Source organism: Phalangium opilio, unplaced genomic scaffold (assembly GCF_054372755.1).
Source record: "Phalangium opilio isolate 3A_F unplaced genomic scaffold, DU_Popi_V2 ptg000003l_1, whole genome shotgun sequence".
Lineage (NCBI taxonomy): Eukaryota > Metazoa > Arthropoda > Arachnida > Opiliones > Phalangiidae > Phalangium > Phalangium opilio.
The window spans coordinates 8,995,519-9,013,590 of NW_028324145.1; the positions used below are offsets into that span (position 1 = coordinate 8,995,519).

At 39.7% G+C, this 18,072-nt stretch overlaps 1 protein-coding gene across 3 annotated transcripts in view; it reads left to right on the forward strand.

The window, feature by feature from the left end:
* Nucleotides 1–18,072, forward strand: part of LOC149717604 (cell adhesion molecule Dscam1-like) — a 53,548-nt gene that overhangs the window by 24,512 nt on the left and 10,964 nt on the right. For all 3 annotated transcript variants that reach the window (XM_089840238.1, XM_089840230.1, XM_089840234.1), the window contains 3 exons: nt 3,791–3,955; nt 9,520–9,590; nt 10,454–10,691. In XM_089840238.1, coding sequence (XP_089696364.1) covers nt 3,791–3,955; nt 9,520–9,590; nt 10,454–10,691 — 474 coding nt within the window. The remainder of the gene's footprint in view (nt 1–3,790; nt 3,956–9,519; nt 9,591–10,453; nt 10,692–18,072) is intronic.

Below are 18,072 nucleotides of genomic sequence, written 5' to 3' on the forward strand. Positions count from 1 at the left end.
CAGAGAAATTTACTACCCCGTCATTATTCTGGAAATTATTTAAAAATTTATCCAGATAAGTGAAAGAAAATCCCAGAAATATTTAAATCCATTCAATCATTTTCAAAATTCTGAACTCAATTCATGGAAAAAAGTGAAGAACCCCTCGAAAAACTCCGGGTATAATCCGGAAAACGGAGCGGGGAGTCCCGGTACCCAGAGAAGGGAAGGAATAATAGCGCACCACCATCCATCCCGAGTTTCTCACAGCCTCCATGCATTGGGATCGATCCAGGAAACCAACCTACCCCATCCCCTCATCTTTCGGAGGGGATGAAAGTGGGAGCTGCAAAAGAGCCTAAAGGGGGCAGTCCGTGAATGACGTCACACAAAACTCCCCGGGGTTCGCTCTGGAAGGCCTTTATTTTAACTCTTTACGTATGGAAAGAAAAATACATCCTAGAATAATACCAGCAAAATTGATCTAGATCCCAAAATAAAAAAAGGATGCAGATTGTTTCAAGTTGAGAATGCAATTGAGTTGAAACTAAAATGCGCGACTGGATGGTCTTTGATAAAAAGGGGAGATTACTTCTATGTATATTGTATGCTAAAATTGGGATGAACTCAAGAGTTTAGACAAAAGCCCTGGGGCTAAGAATGGATGGATCTCATCGTAACCTCTTTTGTTTTTTTCTCTCTTCCAAAAAAATACCTAATTTTGTATGGAGAAAACCAGGGGTAAATAACGAAAGGAGTTAGAGACGCTAGCTTCCGTAGTGTAGAATACAGTGGGACTTTCAAACGTAGACACAGAAAAGAGAAAACGCCTCGGTCGCGCCGCCTATAATTCAAAATAAGTATCATATTTTCCAACCAATAGCGTGGCAGCAAAGATTCGAAAGGCATGCTGGGATATCAATTTTCTAATGTCTGCTAGTATTCGTCTGCTAGTGTTCGTCTGCTTACGACTGAGTGACAATTAGGCTTAGAGTAAAGCTTATTCATTAAGGTGCACTTGGATTAGAAACATGCAACTTTAAAGTTGGTAAATTCTTATTCGATAATGAAATGGAATTAAATGTCGTTTTTGCATCCTTCAATATAGTTTTAGTTGTTTTAATTTCTTTAGTCATAGATACAGTCGATGATCCTGATCCCACAGTTCCCACTAAGCCTTGGCTCACTGGGCCGACTCTGTCTGTAACCGCGCACTTACGGCAAAACAAGTTTGATCACATTTTGAGGATTTCCCCGGCTTCAAATTGCAAATTGTTGACTTATCTTTCTTCTTTAATTAAATCGCTGTTTACTCGCGATTGAATATAATAATTATATTGGGTTGATTTATGAGACGACTTCACAACATCGACACCCGCCATTTTACTTTACCCAGAATACCTTGCGGCGCGAGATTTTAAGGCAAAACTTTTAAGGTTCTGGTCTTATTTACAATACAGTTCCAAAGATGGCACTACGTTAGTTACAAATTCTATGACGTTTCAAGGTCCCACTGTATTCTACACTACGGAATCTAGCGTCTGTAACTCCTTTCGTTATTTACCCCTGAGAAAACGTAATGGGGTTCATTCCAAGCAAAAATTTGCATATATGTATAATATTTTACTAAAGGTTACCGGGGTCATACCTTTGAACGCCATTGCATTATATGGCCATATTTTAAATTACCGCGTATCACCACTTAAGTATGCAATATATTCATAGGTATCAAACACAATGTTCCTCCTTCCCATCCATCCATTGAAAAGAAAGATAGTACGTATTGAAAATTGCGCTTGAAATAAACTTTAAAAGATTTTCACGCGCAACATCATCTTATAGTCAAATCCCATTGGAGAGTTTACGTTTACATCTTTGAAAGATACGAAAAAGAGTTGAATATATATTTTTTTCTTTTCTTGGTATGATCTTTACTTTGTGTTGCAGCCTGAGCAAGTCCCTTTTCTAGTATATCGCTTTCCATCCTTAGAAAATTGCACAAAAACTAACATTTTCAAGGCGAAATATAAACCTTCTTAGACTGTAACCTAATATAACTATCATCATAAGTATATAAGATATGTTTCATAAGTATGACTCTACCTATACTTCGTAATACTAGAGGCCTTTGACAGCGCCTCACCAGGCGTCGCTTTAACTCGAATCTATGACCTACGTCACTTCATGACAAGCTCCAGTTTGTAACCATCGACAAACTTATGGAACTTATTATATAAACTTATGATATCATAGTATAAGAAAGAGAGAGAGAGAGAGTAAGTTACTCTTTGATCTAGCAGCTGACGCATTTTTCCTTCACTTTTTCACGCCAGAAAGATTCTTTCTCGCGCGCTCTGGCGGCCGATCATTTGGGGAATCTGTTCCCCTAGCTAAGCCTTGTCTATACTAAATAACCCCTGCTAGGTGGGTTTCCTATCATGGCTGGCGCCACGCTTAACTGGCTCTGGCAACCGCCAATATCCCCACTAAATTCGTTCTCGTTACAGAAACCATTAGCAACCGCGTACGCCTCTTTCGCCCGATGCTTCTGTGATATAGATCCATCCCTTCTCTCTCTCTCTCTCTAAGCCTTGGTATTGCTACGTTACTAGTAACTACGTCGTTAAAGATGTATTTGCGCTTGCTAGCTATAGCAGGTATCCTGGGTTGATTTGAAATAAAGACAGCTTCCTGCTAAACTAAACCTGTCTTCAATGTGGTAACACTAACACCAATGGATAGTATATATACATATACATATATATATCCCAAAACTCAACGGATATTAAAGGGAAATAATTTAAACTGAGTATATTATGTTATTATGAGAAAGTCTTACGAGTTTATATTATTCTAAACATTCATTTTGTTAATTGAGAGAAGCCAACATTTAGGAGGTCATTTCAAGTAATGCTTTACTATGATGCCCCTGTAGAAGTGTTTCACCCGCGGTACACTGGTGTATACATAAAATGAATTCGGTGTTTATTTTCCAACTCATTATCGAATTTGCAATTTGGATCCTTAATTATCCTTTTAATTAAAGATGAAAATTATAGAAGTGACACTGGGAATCCTTACGTTTCCATCCTAACTGTGTAAGGATGAAACTTAACGATTTGGGCAGGTACTTAAGTACAAAATTTCGTGACAATTGCAGGGCCACGTTAATCTCCCTACACGTTCCATATGATCACGGTTTCTACTCCATTTCTATTTCCTCTTGTCCAATAAAAGCGCAACAACCCATGGCAACCAACAAAGGGTGTAAAAAAATATATTATATTAAACTTCCTTTCCTCCTCATCTCTTTGCCTTGGCTTTCTAACAACATGGAACGCGGGTAACATTGAACATCCGTTTCCTCCACACATCCATCCAGACCTCTCTTTCAATCATCTCCAATTTGGGTTATTTCAAAAATCCGCGTACGAGAGGAGAGAAAGAGAAAGAAGCTTCTAGCGTTTCCAAAAATTACAGTCGAAAGAGCATGTCGATGTTAAAGTGAAAAACCCCCGAAATAGCAACCGTAACAACAGCCGCAACGTATCACCCACTCGTGCCTTCCATCAAATACATATCCCTACCGATAGATCGGGGGAAGATGGGGGAATGGGTTTAGATATTGGGTTCGCAACGAGCAACCTTGAGGGAAGTCCAGGGACCACAAAAAAAATAATGTTATTTTGGGGTTTGTTCCCGTAACACCTTGAGCTTGAAAATAATACGAGAATCTATACTCTAGCTCGGGCACAGACTTGTCTTGCTTGGGTTGTGAAAATGACCTTCTTCTATTCCCTTTTTTTTTCAGGAGCTCCTCATAGATTGGAAGAGGAATCGGTAGCCCCTTCCCAATCTTCGGCTCTACTGAAAGATTTACAACCAGGGACGTCTTACGTCATCAGGGTCCTGGCCGAAAATGAAATTGGTCGTGGAAGCGCCTCAGAGACCCAACAGTTCTCAACCAAAGAGGAAGGTAAGGATACTACCGTTTCATACGTAATATTCAGTGCAGACTTTTGTGTTAAGTGTTAAGCTTTCGCTATGCGTGAGTGAGTCATCGAGACTGAGGTTAAGGTTTATACCCTGATGGCTTCAGTATCTGAGACAGACCATCCCGATGTTCGTGTTGAGGAAAAGCCTGTTGGGAATTGGGGATAGATTGAAAAGGTAGGGTGTCTACCTGGGCTTAACACCTCACTGCCTTTAACTTAATTGAATGCCTTTGTATGGACAAAGATGAGGTCACGATGAGTCATAGAATTACGCATAAGCAATATTTGAAATTTCAAGGGTACAACGTAGTTTCAACATGAAGTGCCATTGTATGCCCATGTTAATAAATAGAGATTTAGGCCTACTACCCTGCCTTTTTCTTTATTACGGCTCTCCTCGCGCCCAAATGTCACCATCAAGGGATTCAAGGGACACCCTGCCTTGCCTTAATAAAAAAGAGCTTTAGACCCAAAAGGAACACTGAAACTTTGGGCAAGGTACCCGAGGGAATGGATATTCTTTTTCTTCCCAACTTGAGTGGATTTTAGGTTTTAGGGAAGAGATGATCCCGTCTCCCCTGATTTTATATCAAAAGGTTTTCACCCCTAACACGTCCTGCCGTACAGACAGAGTCCCCTAGTATAATAAAAAGGTCAAAGGTTGACAAATACGGCTAAGCCTAACTAAAGGGCGAGCCAACTGGAATGAAGCGAAATTGGACGGTAAATAAGGTTTCGGAATATGTTAGTACAAGATCTAGCTAGCTATCTACTGGAGAAAAGAATGAACTTTCCTTCGGATTCCGAAGTTTCTAGTTAAACACTAGGAATAAATCATTCATTTTTACCTATAATATTGAAACGGATTGAGATACAGGGATAATACTAATATAAGTTCATTAGATATGCTTCATAAGTTTGTCACTGGTAACTTAGAAACTGGAGTTTGTCATGAAGTGACGTAGGTCATAGATTCTCGTAAAGTGACGCCTCGGTTAGGCGCTGTTAAGAACAGACTAAATAGGAATGTTACGCGAGAAACATTCAATATTCATTAGAAGAAATAAATAAATTCGTCGTTAAACTACAGCAGAAAACGAGTATGGAGGGGGGGGGGGCAGAGAGAGTGTGAGAGGAAATGTAATGTACTTCTCTTTCCTAAAAAGAACAGATCCGTTTTCTCTCTTTTCGCTTCTTCCATCTCCATCTCCCCATTTCTTATTTCCGTTTTTCTCTACTGTAACGGTATTTTTTTGAAGAAAAAAAAAGTTTCCCCCTTTAGCCCCCCCTCCCACACACTATGGATGTCCGATAATAACTTTTCCGTTTTTTTTTTCTTCTGGGGATGGGGGATGGAATGAATGATACTATCGCATCTCCAATTCTAGATCCCAAAACGAATACTTTTGTAACTGTAACAGTACCCCCTGCAGCGGAATATTTTTGATAGAAATTCCGTAACACAGCTCGTACCGTTTCTTTAGAGTTCTCCATCATTTATTATATGTATGGATGAAAATAGTAAATAACCCTTATTTTTCTGATTCTGGCAGAAAATCGTTACCAATTTTGATGAGTGTCAGTCTGTTTTCTCATCTTCTGTTAAAATTGTTTTCCAAACGTGTTGCCCAGTCGAAATTATCAATTTCTTACTGGGTTAATACAACCTTTGAAAAACGGATGTAGCTGAGTTTTCCAGGTTTTTTCCCCCATATTTTCCAGGTTTTTTCCCCATATATTTCCCTGAGTTTTCCAGGTTTTTTCCCCATATATTTCCCTGAGTTTTCCCAGGTTTTTTCCCCATATATTTCCCTGAGTTTTCCCAGGTTTTTTCCCCATATATTTCCCTGAGTTTTCAAGTCTTCGTCCTATATGTAGAGTAATAACAACGGGAGTGGTTTTTATTGTTAAAGCAACCCCTTCAGAGCAAACTTACTCAAACCTCACAAATTTCCCTGAATTGGCAAAATTTCACAAAGAATTCTAAATTTCCATGAATTTTCTGTCAACTATTTATATTCCCGAGTTTTCCAGGTTCCTATGAACCCTGTTAAAGGCCGTGGAAAATGTCAAAGATCATGGGGTCTGCAAAATTGACACATTAATTGGCCCCTAAAACAATTGCTTGTGTCGAATGTACTGTTAGATTAGGTTAGGTTAAAATAGCTTAATCCGTAAAATAAGACATGAAATCTCTCCCTCTCTAATAACCCTGCAAATCCTGAATTGAAAACGGAATTTAAATTCGTTCCTTTAGCAGCAGGCAGGCACTAAAGTATTTGATGGCTCACAGTTTCAAACTCAACTCTAGCGCTATACTTTTACTAGACAAGCTGGGGTTATAACTAAGGACCTTTTTCTTCCTCTCTCTCACCGACGAAGGATGGATGGATGGATAAGACGCTGGGTCTTCTCCATCCGGAAGCTGAAGCTGAAGAGAGAGGGGAAAAAGATTTCTCGATCTTTTTTCTCTTTCCTTTTGTAATTCAATTTCGTTTCGCACGTCGTTTCTGTCTCCCCAATACGAGGTCGGAGGAAATGCAGTAGGAAAGTTTTTAATCGCATTAGTTTGCGCTTCTATACAGGGTGTATCTGATAAAGGGCGTGTTATTAGGGTCAAACTTAGTGGAAAGTGGTGTTCAAGAACATGCATGGGGGTCTAAACCATTTAGTTAACGAAGGCATGGGCCCCAAACGTTGCTTGCCCCCCCCCCAAAAACAATTAAATAATCACACAAGTGGAGTAAGACATATCAGCCTTAGAACGTTACTGAATGTCTGAAGTGTGGTATTAAATGGGTGGTAGAAGCGCATGCGCGTACGCTGGTAAAATAAAGCTAATCACTTAGTCCACATTCGTAGCTATTTCCTGGTTTTAGTTGCCAATCCATCTCCATGATACTTTCAACTCTATTTGACCCTAAGAACAAACTCTTTAATTTATGGCAGACTTATCATAAACACCCTGTATACGCATTGCATTCGGCTAAGCCTCGGACCAGGGTGAGGGTAGTTCAAAAGGTTCCAGAACTTAAGGACAAGATTGGGCTCCCTCTATGCAGGCACTTGGCACAGGAATGGGTCTCTCCCCGAAGAATTATCGATCAAATCTTTCCCCTAAAGCAAATAGAACCCAAGGAGAAGGAAGGGAGCTAGCTAGCGTTCTCCTACTCCGTATTTGCTGGCATTTATTATAATAATGATGCTTAACTCACTCACTAAGACTAAGTGAAAAGACTGCCCACTTGGAAGGGGGGGGGGCGAGAAAGAAGGAAGGTTGGTTGAGTCGAACGGACCCCGATGTCTTTGATAATTCTTAAGATTGCTTCCAGTGGGTGACTCACTCAGTCACAAAGTTGTTAACCGTGTACTCAACTGGTCACGATATATGGATTGTAAGTTTCCGGAACTAGTCTTGGAACAGTCACCCATAGGGGTTGAAATGAAGGGCTTTTACTTGTCTTGGCTCAACACGCACTGGTTACAAGTATCCCCCAGAACCGTTCGCCATTGCCTCCGAGTCTGCCAGCAACCTAATTAAATTTATTTTGAAATTACGCGTAAGCCTAGATAACTCTACCAATCTTACATAAAAGATTCTTAACTTGGAAGTTACTTCCGAATTTTCTCCTTTTGAATTTAAAATTGATAAAATGGAGTTTACTCGAATTCGTAAATATTTCAGTTACGAATAAGTTCAGTGTCATTATTCCTTTTTCCATTTGAATGATGCAACCTCATTTCCTTCGCAACTGGCATAAACATACAGCACAATACCCCCCGTCCCTCATCTGGAATCATTTATTAATCACCATTTCCTCCTTCGGAACCACTCACGTACATACATACATATACTTTCTCATTTCCTCCTCAACCTTAGTTCATTATTAACGAAGATAGGAACTAAACATCTTAGAAAATAGTTGAAAATTTAAATTCAGGGGGGGATACGGAGCGAATTCATAGATAGCATATAGTACCATCCATGTCCGATCGATAAAGCCCATAAAGAGTTCCTTGGCCTGGTTGGCCATGCAGCAACAGGGTGCACACTCCGCACTGTCTCAGAGACCCACCACCACTATACCCAACTGCAAGGTTAAACATTCCCTTTAATATATATAAGAGTGAAGGTCTGGGGAAGACTTCCGTTTCCATTCTTTATTTCCTCCCTTTTTTTTGCGGTGGTAAAGCCCTTCTTCCCCTTCCTCTCGCGGAGTTTCCGAAGCGAAATGGCCTCGTAAAGAGAGAGACGAAACACGATAGAAAGACGAAAAAAAGTAAAGTTATGATCCCTTGCCATTCAGGGCTGGGAAACTAGCACCATGGGTGCCCCCGTTTAAACAACGATGGCAAGATAACTTGACGCAAAGTGTTCAGTGCACTATACCATGCGTTCGAAACATCGATTGTAAAATTTCCAACCAAGTTTGCAATAAGAACGGAAGTATGGTTGTATAGGAACTGTGGTTCTTCTAACTTATCTTGGAAATATTTTGCGTCAGTGTTGTCAAATGTTTGAAAGTTGAGATTTCCATCACACGACGACAAATTTCCGAAAAATTATTCTTAATGTGGATAAGTTTTGAAATATTTAAAAGAAAGAAACCGAGATTTACACATACTCTTCCCATCTCTGTCCCAACATTTCGACATTAAGTCCTCGTCTCCATTGCAAAGTCAGTGTGGTCTAAGTCATGGAAGACTTAGGAAACATAACCCTCTTTTAATGTCTATCTTTTCGCAATCTTTTTGAGGAGGGTAGACCATAACCAAGCTTTGGTAGACCTATAGAGCTTGAAAGATAGAGCGAGCAAACCGGGGAGATCTCTATGCGTTGAATTCATAATAAATGAAAGGCAGGCCATATCCCCAAGTTCCCCAACCAACTTCACTCCTACGCCTTTTTTTTTTTTTACCAGCAAAGTCGTCTAGTCTATATTTAGAGGACATCACACGGACCCTGCTTCTTCTCTTTCCCTTAGTCTTTCTGTCACCGGATATCCCCAATATCTTCTTTTTAGTGTCGGGACATGAAAATGTTTACGAGGGGACAAAACCAATTTCCGCAAACTCCACTTACGAAGTTAGTCCTGAACATCCAAGTTTTTATATTAAGTCTAATTAGAATTCAGTTTGGTAGTAATCCTATATACGAGCAGAATAAATTAGGATGTGACTGAACTAAATTAACTTTGAAGTTGTCACGCTATTTCTTATTTAACGATTGTCGTCGACACGGAAGGTGACACTCCCCTTTAGTTAGTAGCACGGTCACAAGACCTCGTTGTTTATAAACCTATATAACGGGTTGAACCTTGACCTCTCAACCACGCTTAAGACCTTGGTTATAAAGGGGTTTAACCTTGATCTCACCATGCTCTTGACGCTTCAATACTTCGATTTCGTATACTTCTGCAGGATCATAATTACAACACTTAAATCTTACATTTAATAATTATTAAAATTTAAACCTTCGGGTCACGTTCGTTCTTGGCAGTCACGAATTATTAAAATTAAACTGCCTATCTTGGTTTATTTTCAGAGCCTGAGGGAGCTCCCACAGATGTCTGGGTCGAAGCCAGAGGCGCTGGCGCTCTCAGGGTCAAATGGAAGGTAAAAAAACAAACTAAAACCCATTACTTATATGAAATTTGTGTGTTCTTTGATGATTTACGCAAGTAATGAGTTAAGTTAGAATGTTCAGCTATTGTTATCTCATACCCGTAGGGCTATGATTATGAATAAAAACATTTAATAAGAGAAAGTATTTCTCTGTAAAAACATGATGGGCTATTATCCCACTTCCGGCGTTTGTCCTTTTAACTTTCAAATATATTTCAAAGTTAAAAATATGTTTAAAGGGTATGGTATTTTGAAAATATTATCGGGAATACATACAGATAATTGGAATCATTGTGCGCCCATGATTATTTCTATGCGGGTTTTGTGGGCGGGGCTCAAGAACTTACTAATCCATCACGCTTCATAATGACGTCTTTCTAACTGCGATTTCATTGGTTGGTTGGAAGGTGCAAGGCGCAGCTCGTCATACATAATGACGAATTAGTCTAGCTCTGCTCTACCCATAAAATCCGCCAAGAAAATGGCTACACAATGGTTCCTATTATCTATATGTATCAGGACAACATAAGAGGACATTTATTTGAAGGAAACTATAGGTGGAAAAACGTCTCTTCTTTTCACAATTGTTTAGGGTTAGGCCTAACTTTCGGATCAATAGATACACTGAGCGAGCCAATCACAAAATAGAATCTGACATTAGACACGTAGAGATATAGACAGACAGGGAGTTCAAATAAAAAACGCAATCACAGCGAGCAAATTGCAACTTTATCAACAAAAGTAAACTTTTGTGTCTCTTCTTTCTTTCTTTCTTTCTTTGTCCTTCATCCATTTCACATAACCCAATCATGTTCGTGACCTTACTCAACAATAACAACAACACTGACGTAAAGCCACCGCCTAAGGACCAATGGAATGGACAGTTAAAGGGTTACTACATCGGTTACAAAGTTCAAGGATCCGTGGAACCTTTCGCCTACAAAACGGTCGACTTTGGGGAGACGTTGGAAGAGGAATACGCCCTGACTGGTCTACTAAAGTCCACAGCTTACACAGTCGTGGTCAAGGCTTTTAACAACGCCGGAAGTGGACCATCTTCGCAGGAAGTATCCGCTACTACCCCTGATACTGGTAAGCCTAAATTTTATCTTCTTGCGCTGTTTTTTACTGTTACTGTTTTAACACTGGAAATCCGGGGACCACTAATGTTTCAATGACGCAATAAAACGGTCCATTCCGTCCAGCGAGATTACTGACCTTAAGTAATTTATAAAATGGTGGGGATTGTTCTAAATTGACGTGGTTACAGAAGTGTATTACTTGGAAACCTTTTGACACTACCAGGATTCATTGTGTCCCCATATTTCCAGGCGGGTTTTGTGGGCCGGGCTTGAATATTATGACGTGTTTCTAACGCTGATTTCATTGGTTAGTTGCAACGCGAGGTGTAAGGCGCAACGAGGTAGATTATTAGCGAGGTAAATTTCGTTATACATAATGATTAGTCTAGCTCACCCAAACACGACTTAAAGGAAGGTTCCGAACATTTTACTTCAACAATATGAACTTCTATCAACTACCTCTCCCCTTTTTTATGGATTGGAAAAAGAAAATAACGTTTTAAATTAGCTGAATCGTTTAATGAACCCTCGCTCATATAAAAATAAATCGACTTCATAAATTTTGCATTCAACGTCGTGCAATTTTTCGGAAATTCGGACCGTGGTGGCGCTCGCAGGCGGTGGTCGCAAAACTGGACAGTTTAAAACTAATGGACTTGATCGGCTAGGCGGGGTCAATTTGGTTTAAGAGGTCTGCTAAAGATATTATTAACCACTTTAGTGGATTTTTATTATAACTCCAGAATTTTGATAGAGTGCTAAATCTTACAGTGTCTTTTCTACCTTGCATTTTATTGGCTTTCGAGATTTAGCATAAAATAGGTTAATTTCAAAACGAAGGTTTAAGGGTGTGTTCAGACTGCAATTTTTACTAACAAACACAAACATATAGACAAACAAGGTTTATTTGTTGTGATTGAAATTGCATTGCTATATTGTGCCATAAAAATCTTAACAACCTTCTTCACACTACGTGATTAGAAAACCAGGGTTCGGACGAAATTTTATATTAAAACTCCCTAATTTTTCTAGATTATCCCTGACCAAATTTTGCCATGACAATATCCCTGACCATTTTAAGCCCACTTTATCACACCTGGCCCATATTTGGCATTGCTCGAAGCATGGTTTGATATATCAAAGGAAATCCATGACTTATCCCTAACGTTTTAGGAAATTAATTAAAATCCTTAACTTATCCCAGACTTTTTCACCCCATTTTCAATTCCCTGACTAATCCAGGTTTTCCAGGTACCGTACGAACCCTGAAAACATAATCCTAACTAAAATAACGGTATGAACGCGACTTTTGGCCTATTAATTCATTGGGGAATTTAAATACCAATTTGTAATTAATTTATGGTTGTCCCTTGTTTACAATATTATAACTATACCGCAGTTGAAAGCATTCGCAAATCGCGAGTTGGTCACATAATATAGTCGTAATATTCACAGAGGGAACATTTCTAGGTCAGTTTATAACGAGTTTTCATCATGGAAAGTCATTTCTGAAGCAAGCCGTGATAGCTATGCCTACTTCGAGTTTGATAGGCGCGGAGTTCGGAGTATAACGCGGGAACTGGTGAAAATATTGATTAATAATACGCAAATCGCGAGACCGCAAATATTTACGAGCTCGAAACTTAAAATAGCTATTGTCTTAACGCGTTTACGCTTCTATAAGTACTATAATAGAGGTTGCACGCAACGCGCAAAGCCTCTCTCCTGTTTTGGTCAGAGCATGGAGCCTGTATCTTAAACGGTCAGAGAGTAGAAATCCCATTATGACCGGGACTATGATTCGTTCCTTAAAGTCAGATTATAGTCTGCTACTACGAACTTTCTCGTGATGTCACACCCTCCTATCTCTTATCTCGATTTTGGCGACCATATTGGTAGTCGTCGTCAGCTCAGGCCAAACAATTTAGACTATACCAATATTGACGTCACGTTCCCGTAGCTCCTACCATCTCAATACCACTATACTCCAAAGGTATATCGAGAAACACGCCAAGGCTTAGCTACGTGACGTCAATATTTAAAAACATAATATATCACAGCATGGGCGTCAAACTCTAGATCTAGGATAAAGATATTTTAAAAATTATTTAGAAACTAGCTGTGGAATGACGCAAATCATCGATTAGGAATACGGTTTTGGTTGGCACAAAATCTTACGTCCTCAATAAAGGTTTACATTATGTATTAATCCGCCATAGGCTTCTCTAGGTTGCAAACTAATCTTGAAGAAAGAAAATAATCTTAGGTACGCCCTAACCATACCGTCACCTATAGTCATGCACGAAACACCTGAAAAATTTCCTTCCCTGACAAAATATCATTAGTCAAAAACCACCAAAAATCCTTCTTACAAGATATCCTTAATGACCCTATCGCTAGACAGACCAGACCCTAAGGAGCGTGTACATTTTTCTTCCTAAGACACGTTATGATAACGTCGATACAACCTTAAGTCATTTTCTAGACCCGAAATTAACTCTTGCCAAGATAATTTGACGTTTACCCTCAAAGAAAGATAATGTTTTTAATTGATGGGTGTTGCTTGCGCCAAAGATGGTATCGTCAGGGTTACCACCCAGAATAAGGACCACAATACTCAAGCAAGGGCCACGTGATGAGCAAACACACGAATCGTACTCTCATCTTTGACGTAGGCGTTACACGTTTTCTTTGTAATCTTAATAATAACTAAATCTTCCAACACTCATTAGAAAAAAAAAGGGGCGAAGTCTCAAATATTTTACAATAAAGGTTTTCTGGTAATTGAAAACCCAATGGATACAAACACGCAAAATTCCTTAAATAACATACGGGGTCATGGGTCAAATTAAATCGTCATATCACCCACATAAAAATATAAAACAGGATGTTGACCCCTAAAATTCCTTCCTTAGATGTATAACAAATTTATTCGCATATATTTAAAATGATTCAAATTGCAAAGGGGAAAAAAATCATTCGCAAAACTAAAAAAGGAAACTGAAGCGTAATCCTTCGGTTAATGTATGCCCATTTTGAAACAAAATTAGAATTTTTAAGAGAGGTTAGGGGGAAGGGAAAGGGAGGGGGGTACACTCGGGGTCAACCAACCTACCAACCGACTTTAGGAAACTTATTTTCTCAGCTTCTGTAAATCAATAATATTATCATCATCATCTCTTATACCTCACCTTCCCATTCTTGTCTTTCTCGCGAATTTCATTATTGGAATTTTCAAAAACAATTTTCTTCTCCTATTGTCTCCTTATTAATCTAAATATTGACAACTTAGGGTCTGTTCAAATAAAGGGCGAAGGGGGGGGGGGGGGGTAAAGTCCCCCTGAATCGGACGACGAGTGTCCTGAAATAGAATCAAAGAGAGAACTACTATAGTTTGAAAATGGAGGGATGGTGGATGGGTGGGTGGATGACATTATCGAATGACGTTCATCGAATTTATCAAGGGAGTTAGAGCGTTATTAAGTTTCTGAATTAGACAATGGGGCCTGGTAGTTAGTAAGTAACTATAGTTAGTAAGTTTTAGAGAGAGGAAAGGTTGGGAGTTACTTGATTTACGAGGTTAGGATTTCGGAATATGGTTCGATAATAATGAATTTATAATTTATATATGGAGAAGGATTACTGCATACAGTTGAAGGCAGCCGTTGCTGGAAAAGATAACTGTACTAATCGATGTAAATTAATGGGCCCAAAATTTATGAATATAGATTTGGGGGACTTAGTTTTGAGTTTTACTAATGGTTCAAAGTGATATTTGTTTAATTTATTGATGTTTCTGTTCTGATAAGTCTTACATAAATTAAGGGGGATGTACTTAGGGCGATTTTAAGTCGAAAATGTAATTCCTGTGACATTTTTCCGTCCGGGTCATGATTTGGGTGTTTTAAGGATGACCCTTTAATTAATTAAAATTAGAATTGTCTTTCAGTTCACTTTCGTAATTAAATTAGATTTTACCTTAAGTTAAGTATAACGTCATCACCGTTTTAAAATCCTATAAATCTAAAGGAACAATGAGATACGCCCATTCAAGGAAGGATATCTTGGGGGGTCAGAGTTCGAACTCGTACAGAAATAAACCCAATATCACCCGCATGGTATTATCTTCCAATAACTTCTAAGGCTGAGGGATGAAGAGAGACGAGTTAGTTCGAGCTCTCCGCTGGTTTACAAGTCTTATTAGTTCGCCCAGAGACATTTATTGGAAGCGAGTATTATAGCTTGTGCATGGCCATTATCTCCCTCGAGCGTCAAATGTTGAAACGTCGCGTCGCTAAACTTTCCGTCGCTTGTTTATAGATTGGGGACGCGACAGTGTTTACCGTGCAGTACAGAGAAGGGAACGAGGAAGGCGGGAAGCTTCGGAGCAATAACCTATGCAGATCACGAGGCAATGCGGCGCAGCCACCAAAAGGGAGAAAGCCTATACGTAGTTTTCAGACTAGGAGGAAAGATACCACTTACACCATGGAGGCCGGGCTACTTGGCGGACAGAGTGCAGTACTAACAAGTAGCCAGTTCTCCTACGGTAAATGGTAGCAACCCTCCTAGTCTGAAAACTATGTATAGGCGGGACTTTTTGACTGGCTTGGCTGCAATGCTTTGGGACGTCTTCTCTCTCCCATACTCGACTGGCCTTAAACTTATTTCACCATCGATCGGTTGTTCCCGAAAAGGGCCGCTAGCTTTCCTATCCCTTTTCGCGATTGTTGTATACCCAAACTTCCCCCTCTTCCCCTATTTTCCCGCCCATTTCCTCCAAATATCGAGCTAAGCTGGCCACAAAAGTCCATTTTATAGTCCACGCTAGCTGGCTTAAATTTTTTCAAAGAAAGGAACCAGCCAGAAAGTACCACCGAGCTTTTACGTAAGCCCACAAGCGCCAGGAAATTTTATGGAAGGTTTGACGTACAAATACGACCGGATTTTGGGGTAGAAGGGTTTTACTCCGTTTGTCGTCTGTCATTTTTAGACCAAAACTTTAAGCCCATTTTATGGTGCATGAAAGATAGTTTGTAAGATATTTTCAATAAGTAGGACACTACCTATACTTCGTAATGCTAGAGACTTACAGCTCGAGCTAATTCGAGAACGACGCCAGAATTGAGGATTACACTCGGTTTTGTAGTCCATCTTCCTATTTAGTCTGTACTAAGCCTTTGACATGCAGTGCCTTACCAGACGTAGCTTTACAAAAATCTATGACGTTTCATCTACGTCGTTTCATGACAAGCTCCAGTTTGTAACCAGTGACAAACTTATGTAACATACCTTATTAAATTATGTTATAATATATTGAACCTTTTAACAAAAACTATTTACATAAATTAAAAGTACCCATGTTTTCATAGAAACTAAATAAACCCTTGCTTATTATTTAAAGAGATAACGTCAGTAAATTTTAAGCTATACCCCGGTCAAACCGCCTTCAATAAAACCCTTAAAACAATCAATGACCCTAAAACGTTAGGCTTAGCATCCAAGGCATTTTGTATCTTAACTAACACCCAAACTGTCACACCACACTTCTGTTAGATACACACATACACACGCATTTCGTAGGTAACCGGAGCTACTTGTTTACTTCTCTCGCGCTGCTCGGGTATCGATTTGAAGACCAACGGAAGAGGAAGAGAAGATTGCCGGATGAGAAAAGAGGAGAGGAGAGGCGAGAGAGAGGATGGGATGGATGGAAAAGATGGGAAATTTGGGGGAGAGAGAAAAAAGAAGCCCAAGAGCTAGCTAGCTCGCTCGCGCAAATTTCGCAGTCCGAGAGCGTGCATGCCACCATACATCCTTGGGCGTAGTTTGAAGCTGTTTATTAGTGGGTGGTGGTGATGGTGGTAGGGAAACATTTCGCTTACGCGCTAAAGGGCTAAGCCTTAAAGAGAGGATGAAGAGCCATTTTTAGTCGATTCTTCTAGACCTAAAACATAGGAGAACATTAAGGAACCATTTCTGAATGACCAGTTTAAAATTAAAATAGCCTAAATTTAATTTTGACGTAGTTTTCTTGGATGAAGGTATCACGTCAACCTCCCTTTAAGTGTTCATCTTTTTTTAGTTTCGTTCTAGGCCTTGGTAAGCACTCTCTTTTGCCCCAAACTTATTAAAAGTCCCTTTTAACGATTCTTTTCCGCTGCATACATCCTCTCCGGGGCTTATTCAAACAAACTAACGCGTCCTCGGAAAAACATATTATCAAAATGAATAGACGTTTGGATAAAAATATATATCGCCCGCGAGTTCATCCATTTGTCGAAACCTCCTATAGGGAAAGAACCTTTTGGGTGTTATGGGGGAAATAGAAGAAAAACGTTATTGCTAGCAGCTAGGGCAGAACTTTCGTTCCGTTATTAATAATCTAATAGAGTTCTTAGCGAAGTAAATGTATGTTTAAGTTATATACATTTTAATCAATCGTAGTTTACTCTAAAAACTGATATACTAGGGTTAAATGGCAAGCCAAGCTCAACCTTATAGATAGCTTTCAGTTGGCTGAGTAGTACGTCACACCCTCCTAAAGTCTTGCCAAGGTTCTGGCAGCCATATTGGTGGGTATCAGCTTTCCTTCTGTATTCAACCCACCGTGAAAATTATCTCACGAATCTTAGCTCCTCCCCCAACCGAAAGCTCCCTATATACATATTTTTCAGGCTAGGAGGATTAATACCATTTACACCAGGAGGTCTGGCACTTAGTACTGCTCTATGTGCGCCAAGAAGCCTGACCTCCTGCGGTGTAAATGGTATCAAATCTCATATATTCCCCAATTTTCGCGCATTATAAAATCTTACATATTTTACATATTTGAAAATAGTGCAAACTCAGTCGAATACAACCTATCTCACTCTTAACATCCACTACAACCCTATCTACTTCCCGTTTAATATAATCGGTGAAAGCGTTACCATTGCACAGAAAATTCTAGATGAAATGAACTCTTGAACCGAAAACTTGGAACTAATGCGTGGGAGGAGAGATGGTCGTTATTGTTAAACGAAGCGACTGGGCAAAAACTAGGCTCTCTCTCATTCTACCTCGACTCACCTATCCCTTTTCGTAGAACCCTTAATGGACAGAAAAATGGTGTCCCTGCTTATGAAGCTTGTTAGCTGATGGCTATTTAACGAACCGATATGCCCCGCCAAACTACTCCCCCCCTCTTCTCCTCTGCAAAGCCTGAAAATCGCAGTCGCAATCGACATCCTCGGAGAGAAGGGTAAGGCTGGCAGTAGAGAGAAAATGGTTCATGAAACTCAAATGGAAAGCCTTCCGTGCTGGGCCACGCTCTACCATATTAGGGCAACCATTACGTTTGCGAGCGTGCATGCTGCTAGTGGTAGTGCCCCTCTAACATCGTGAAATTA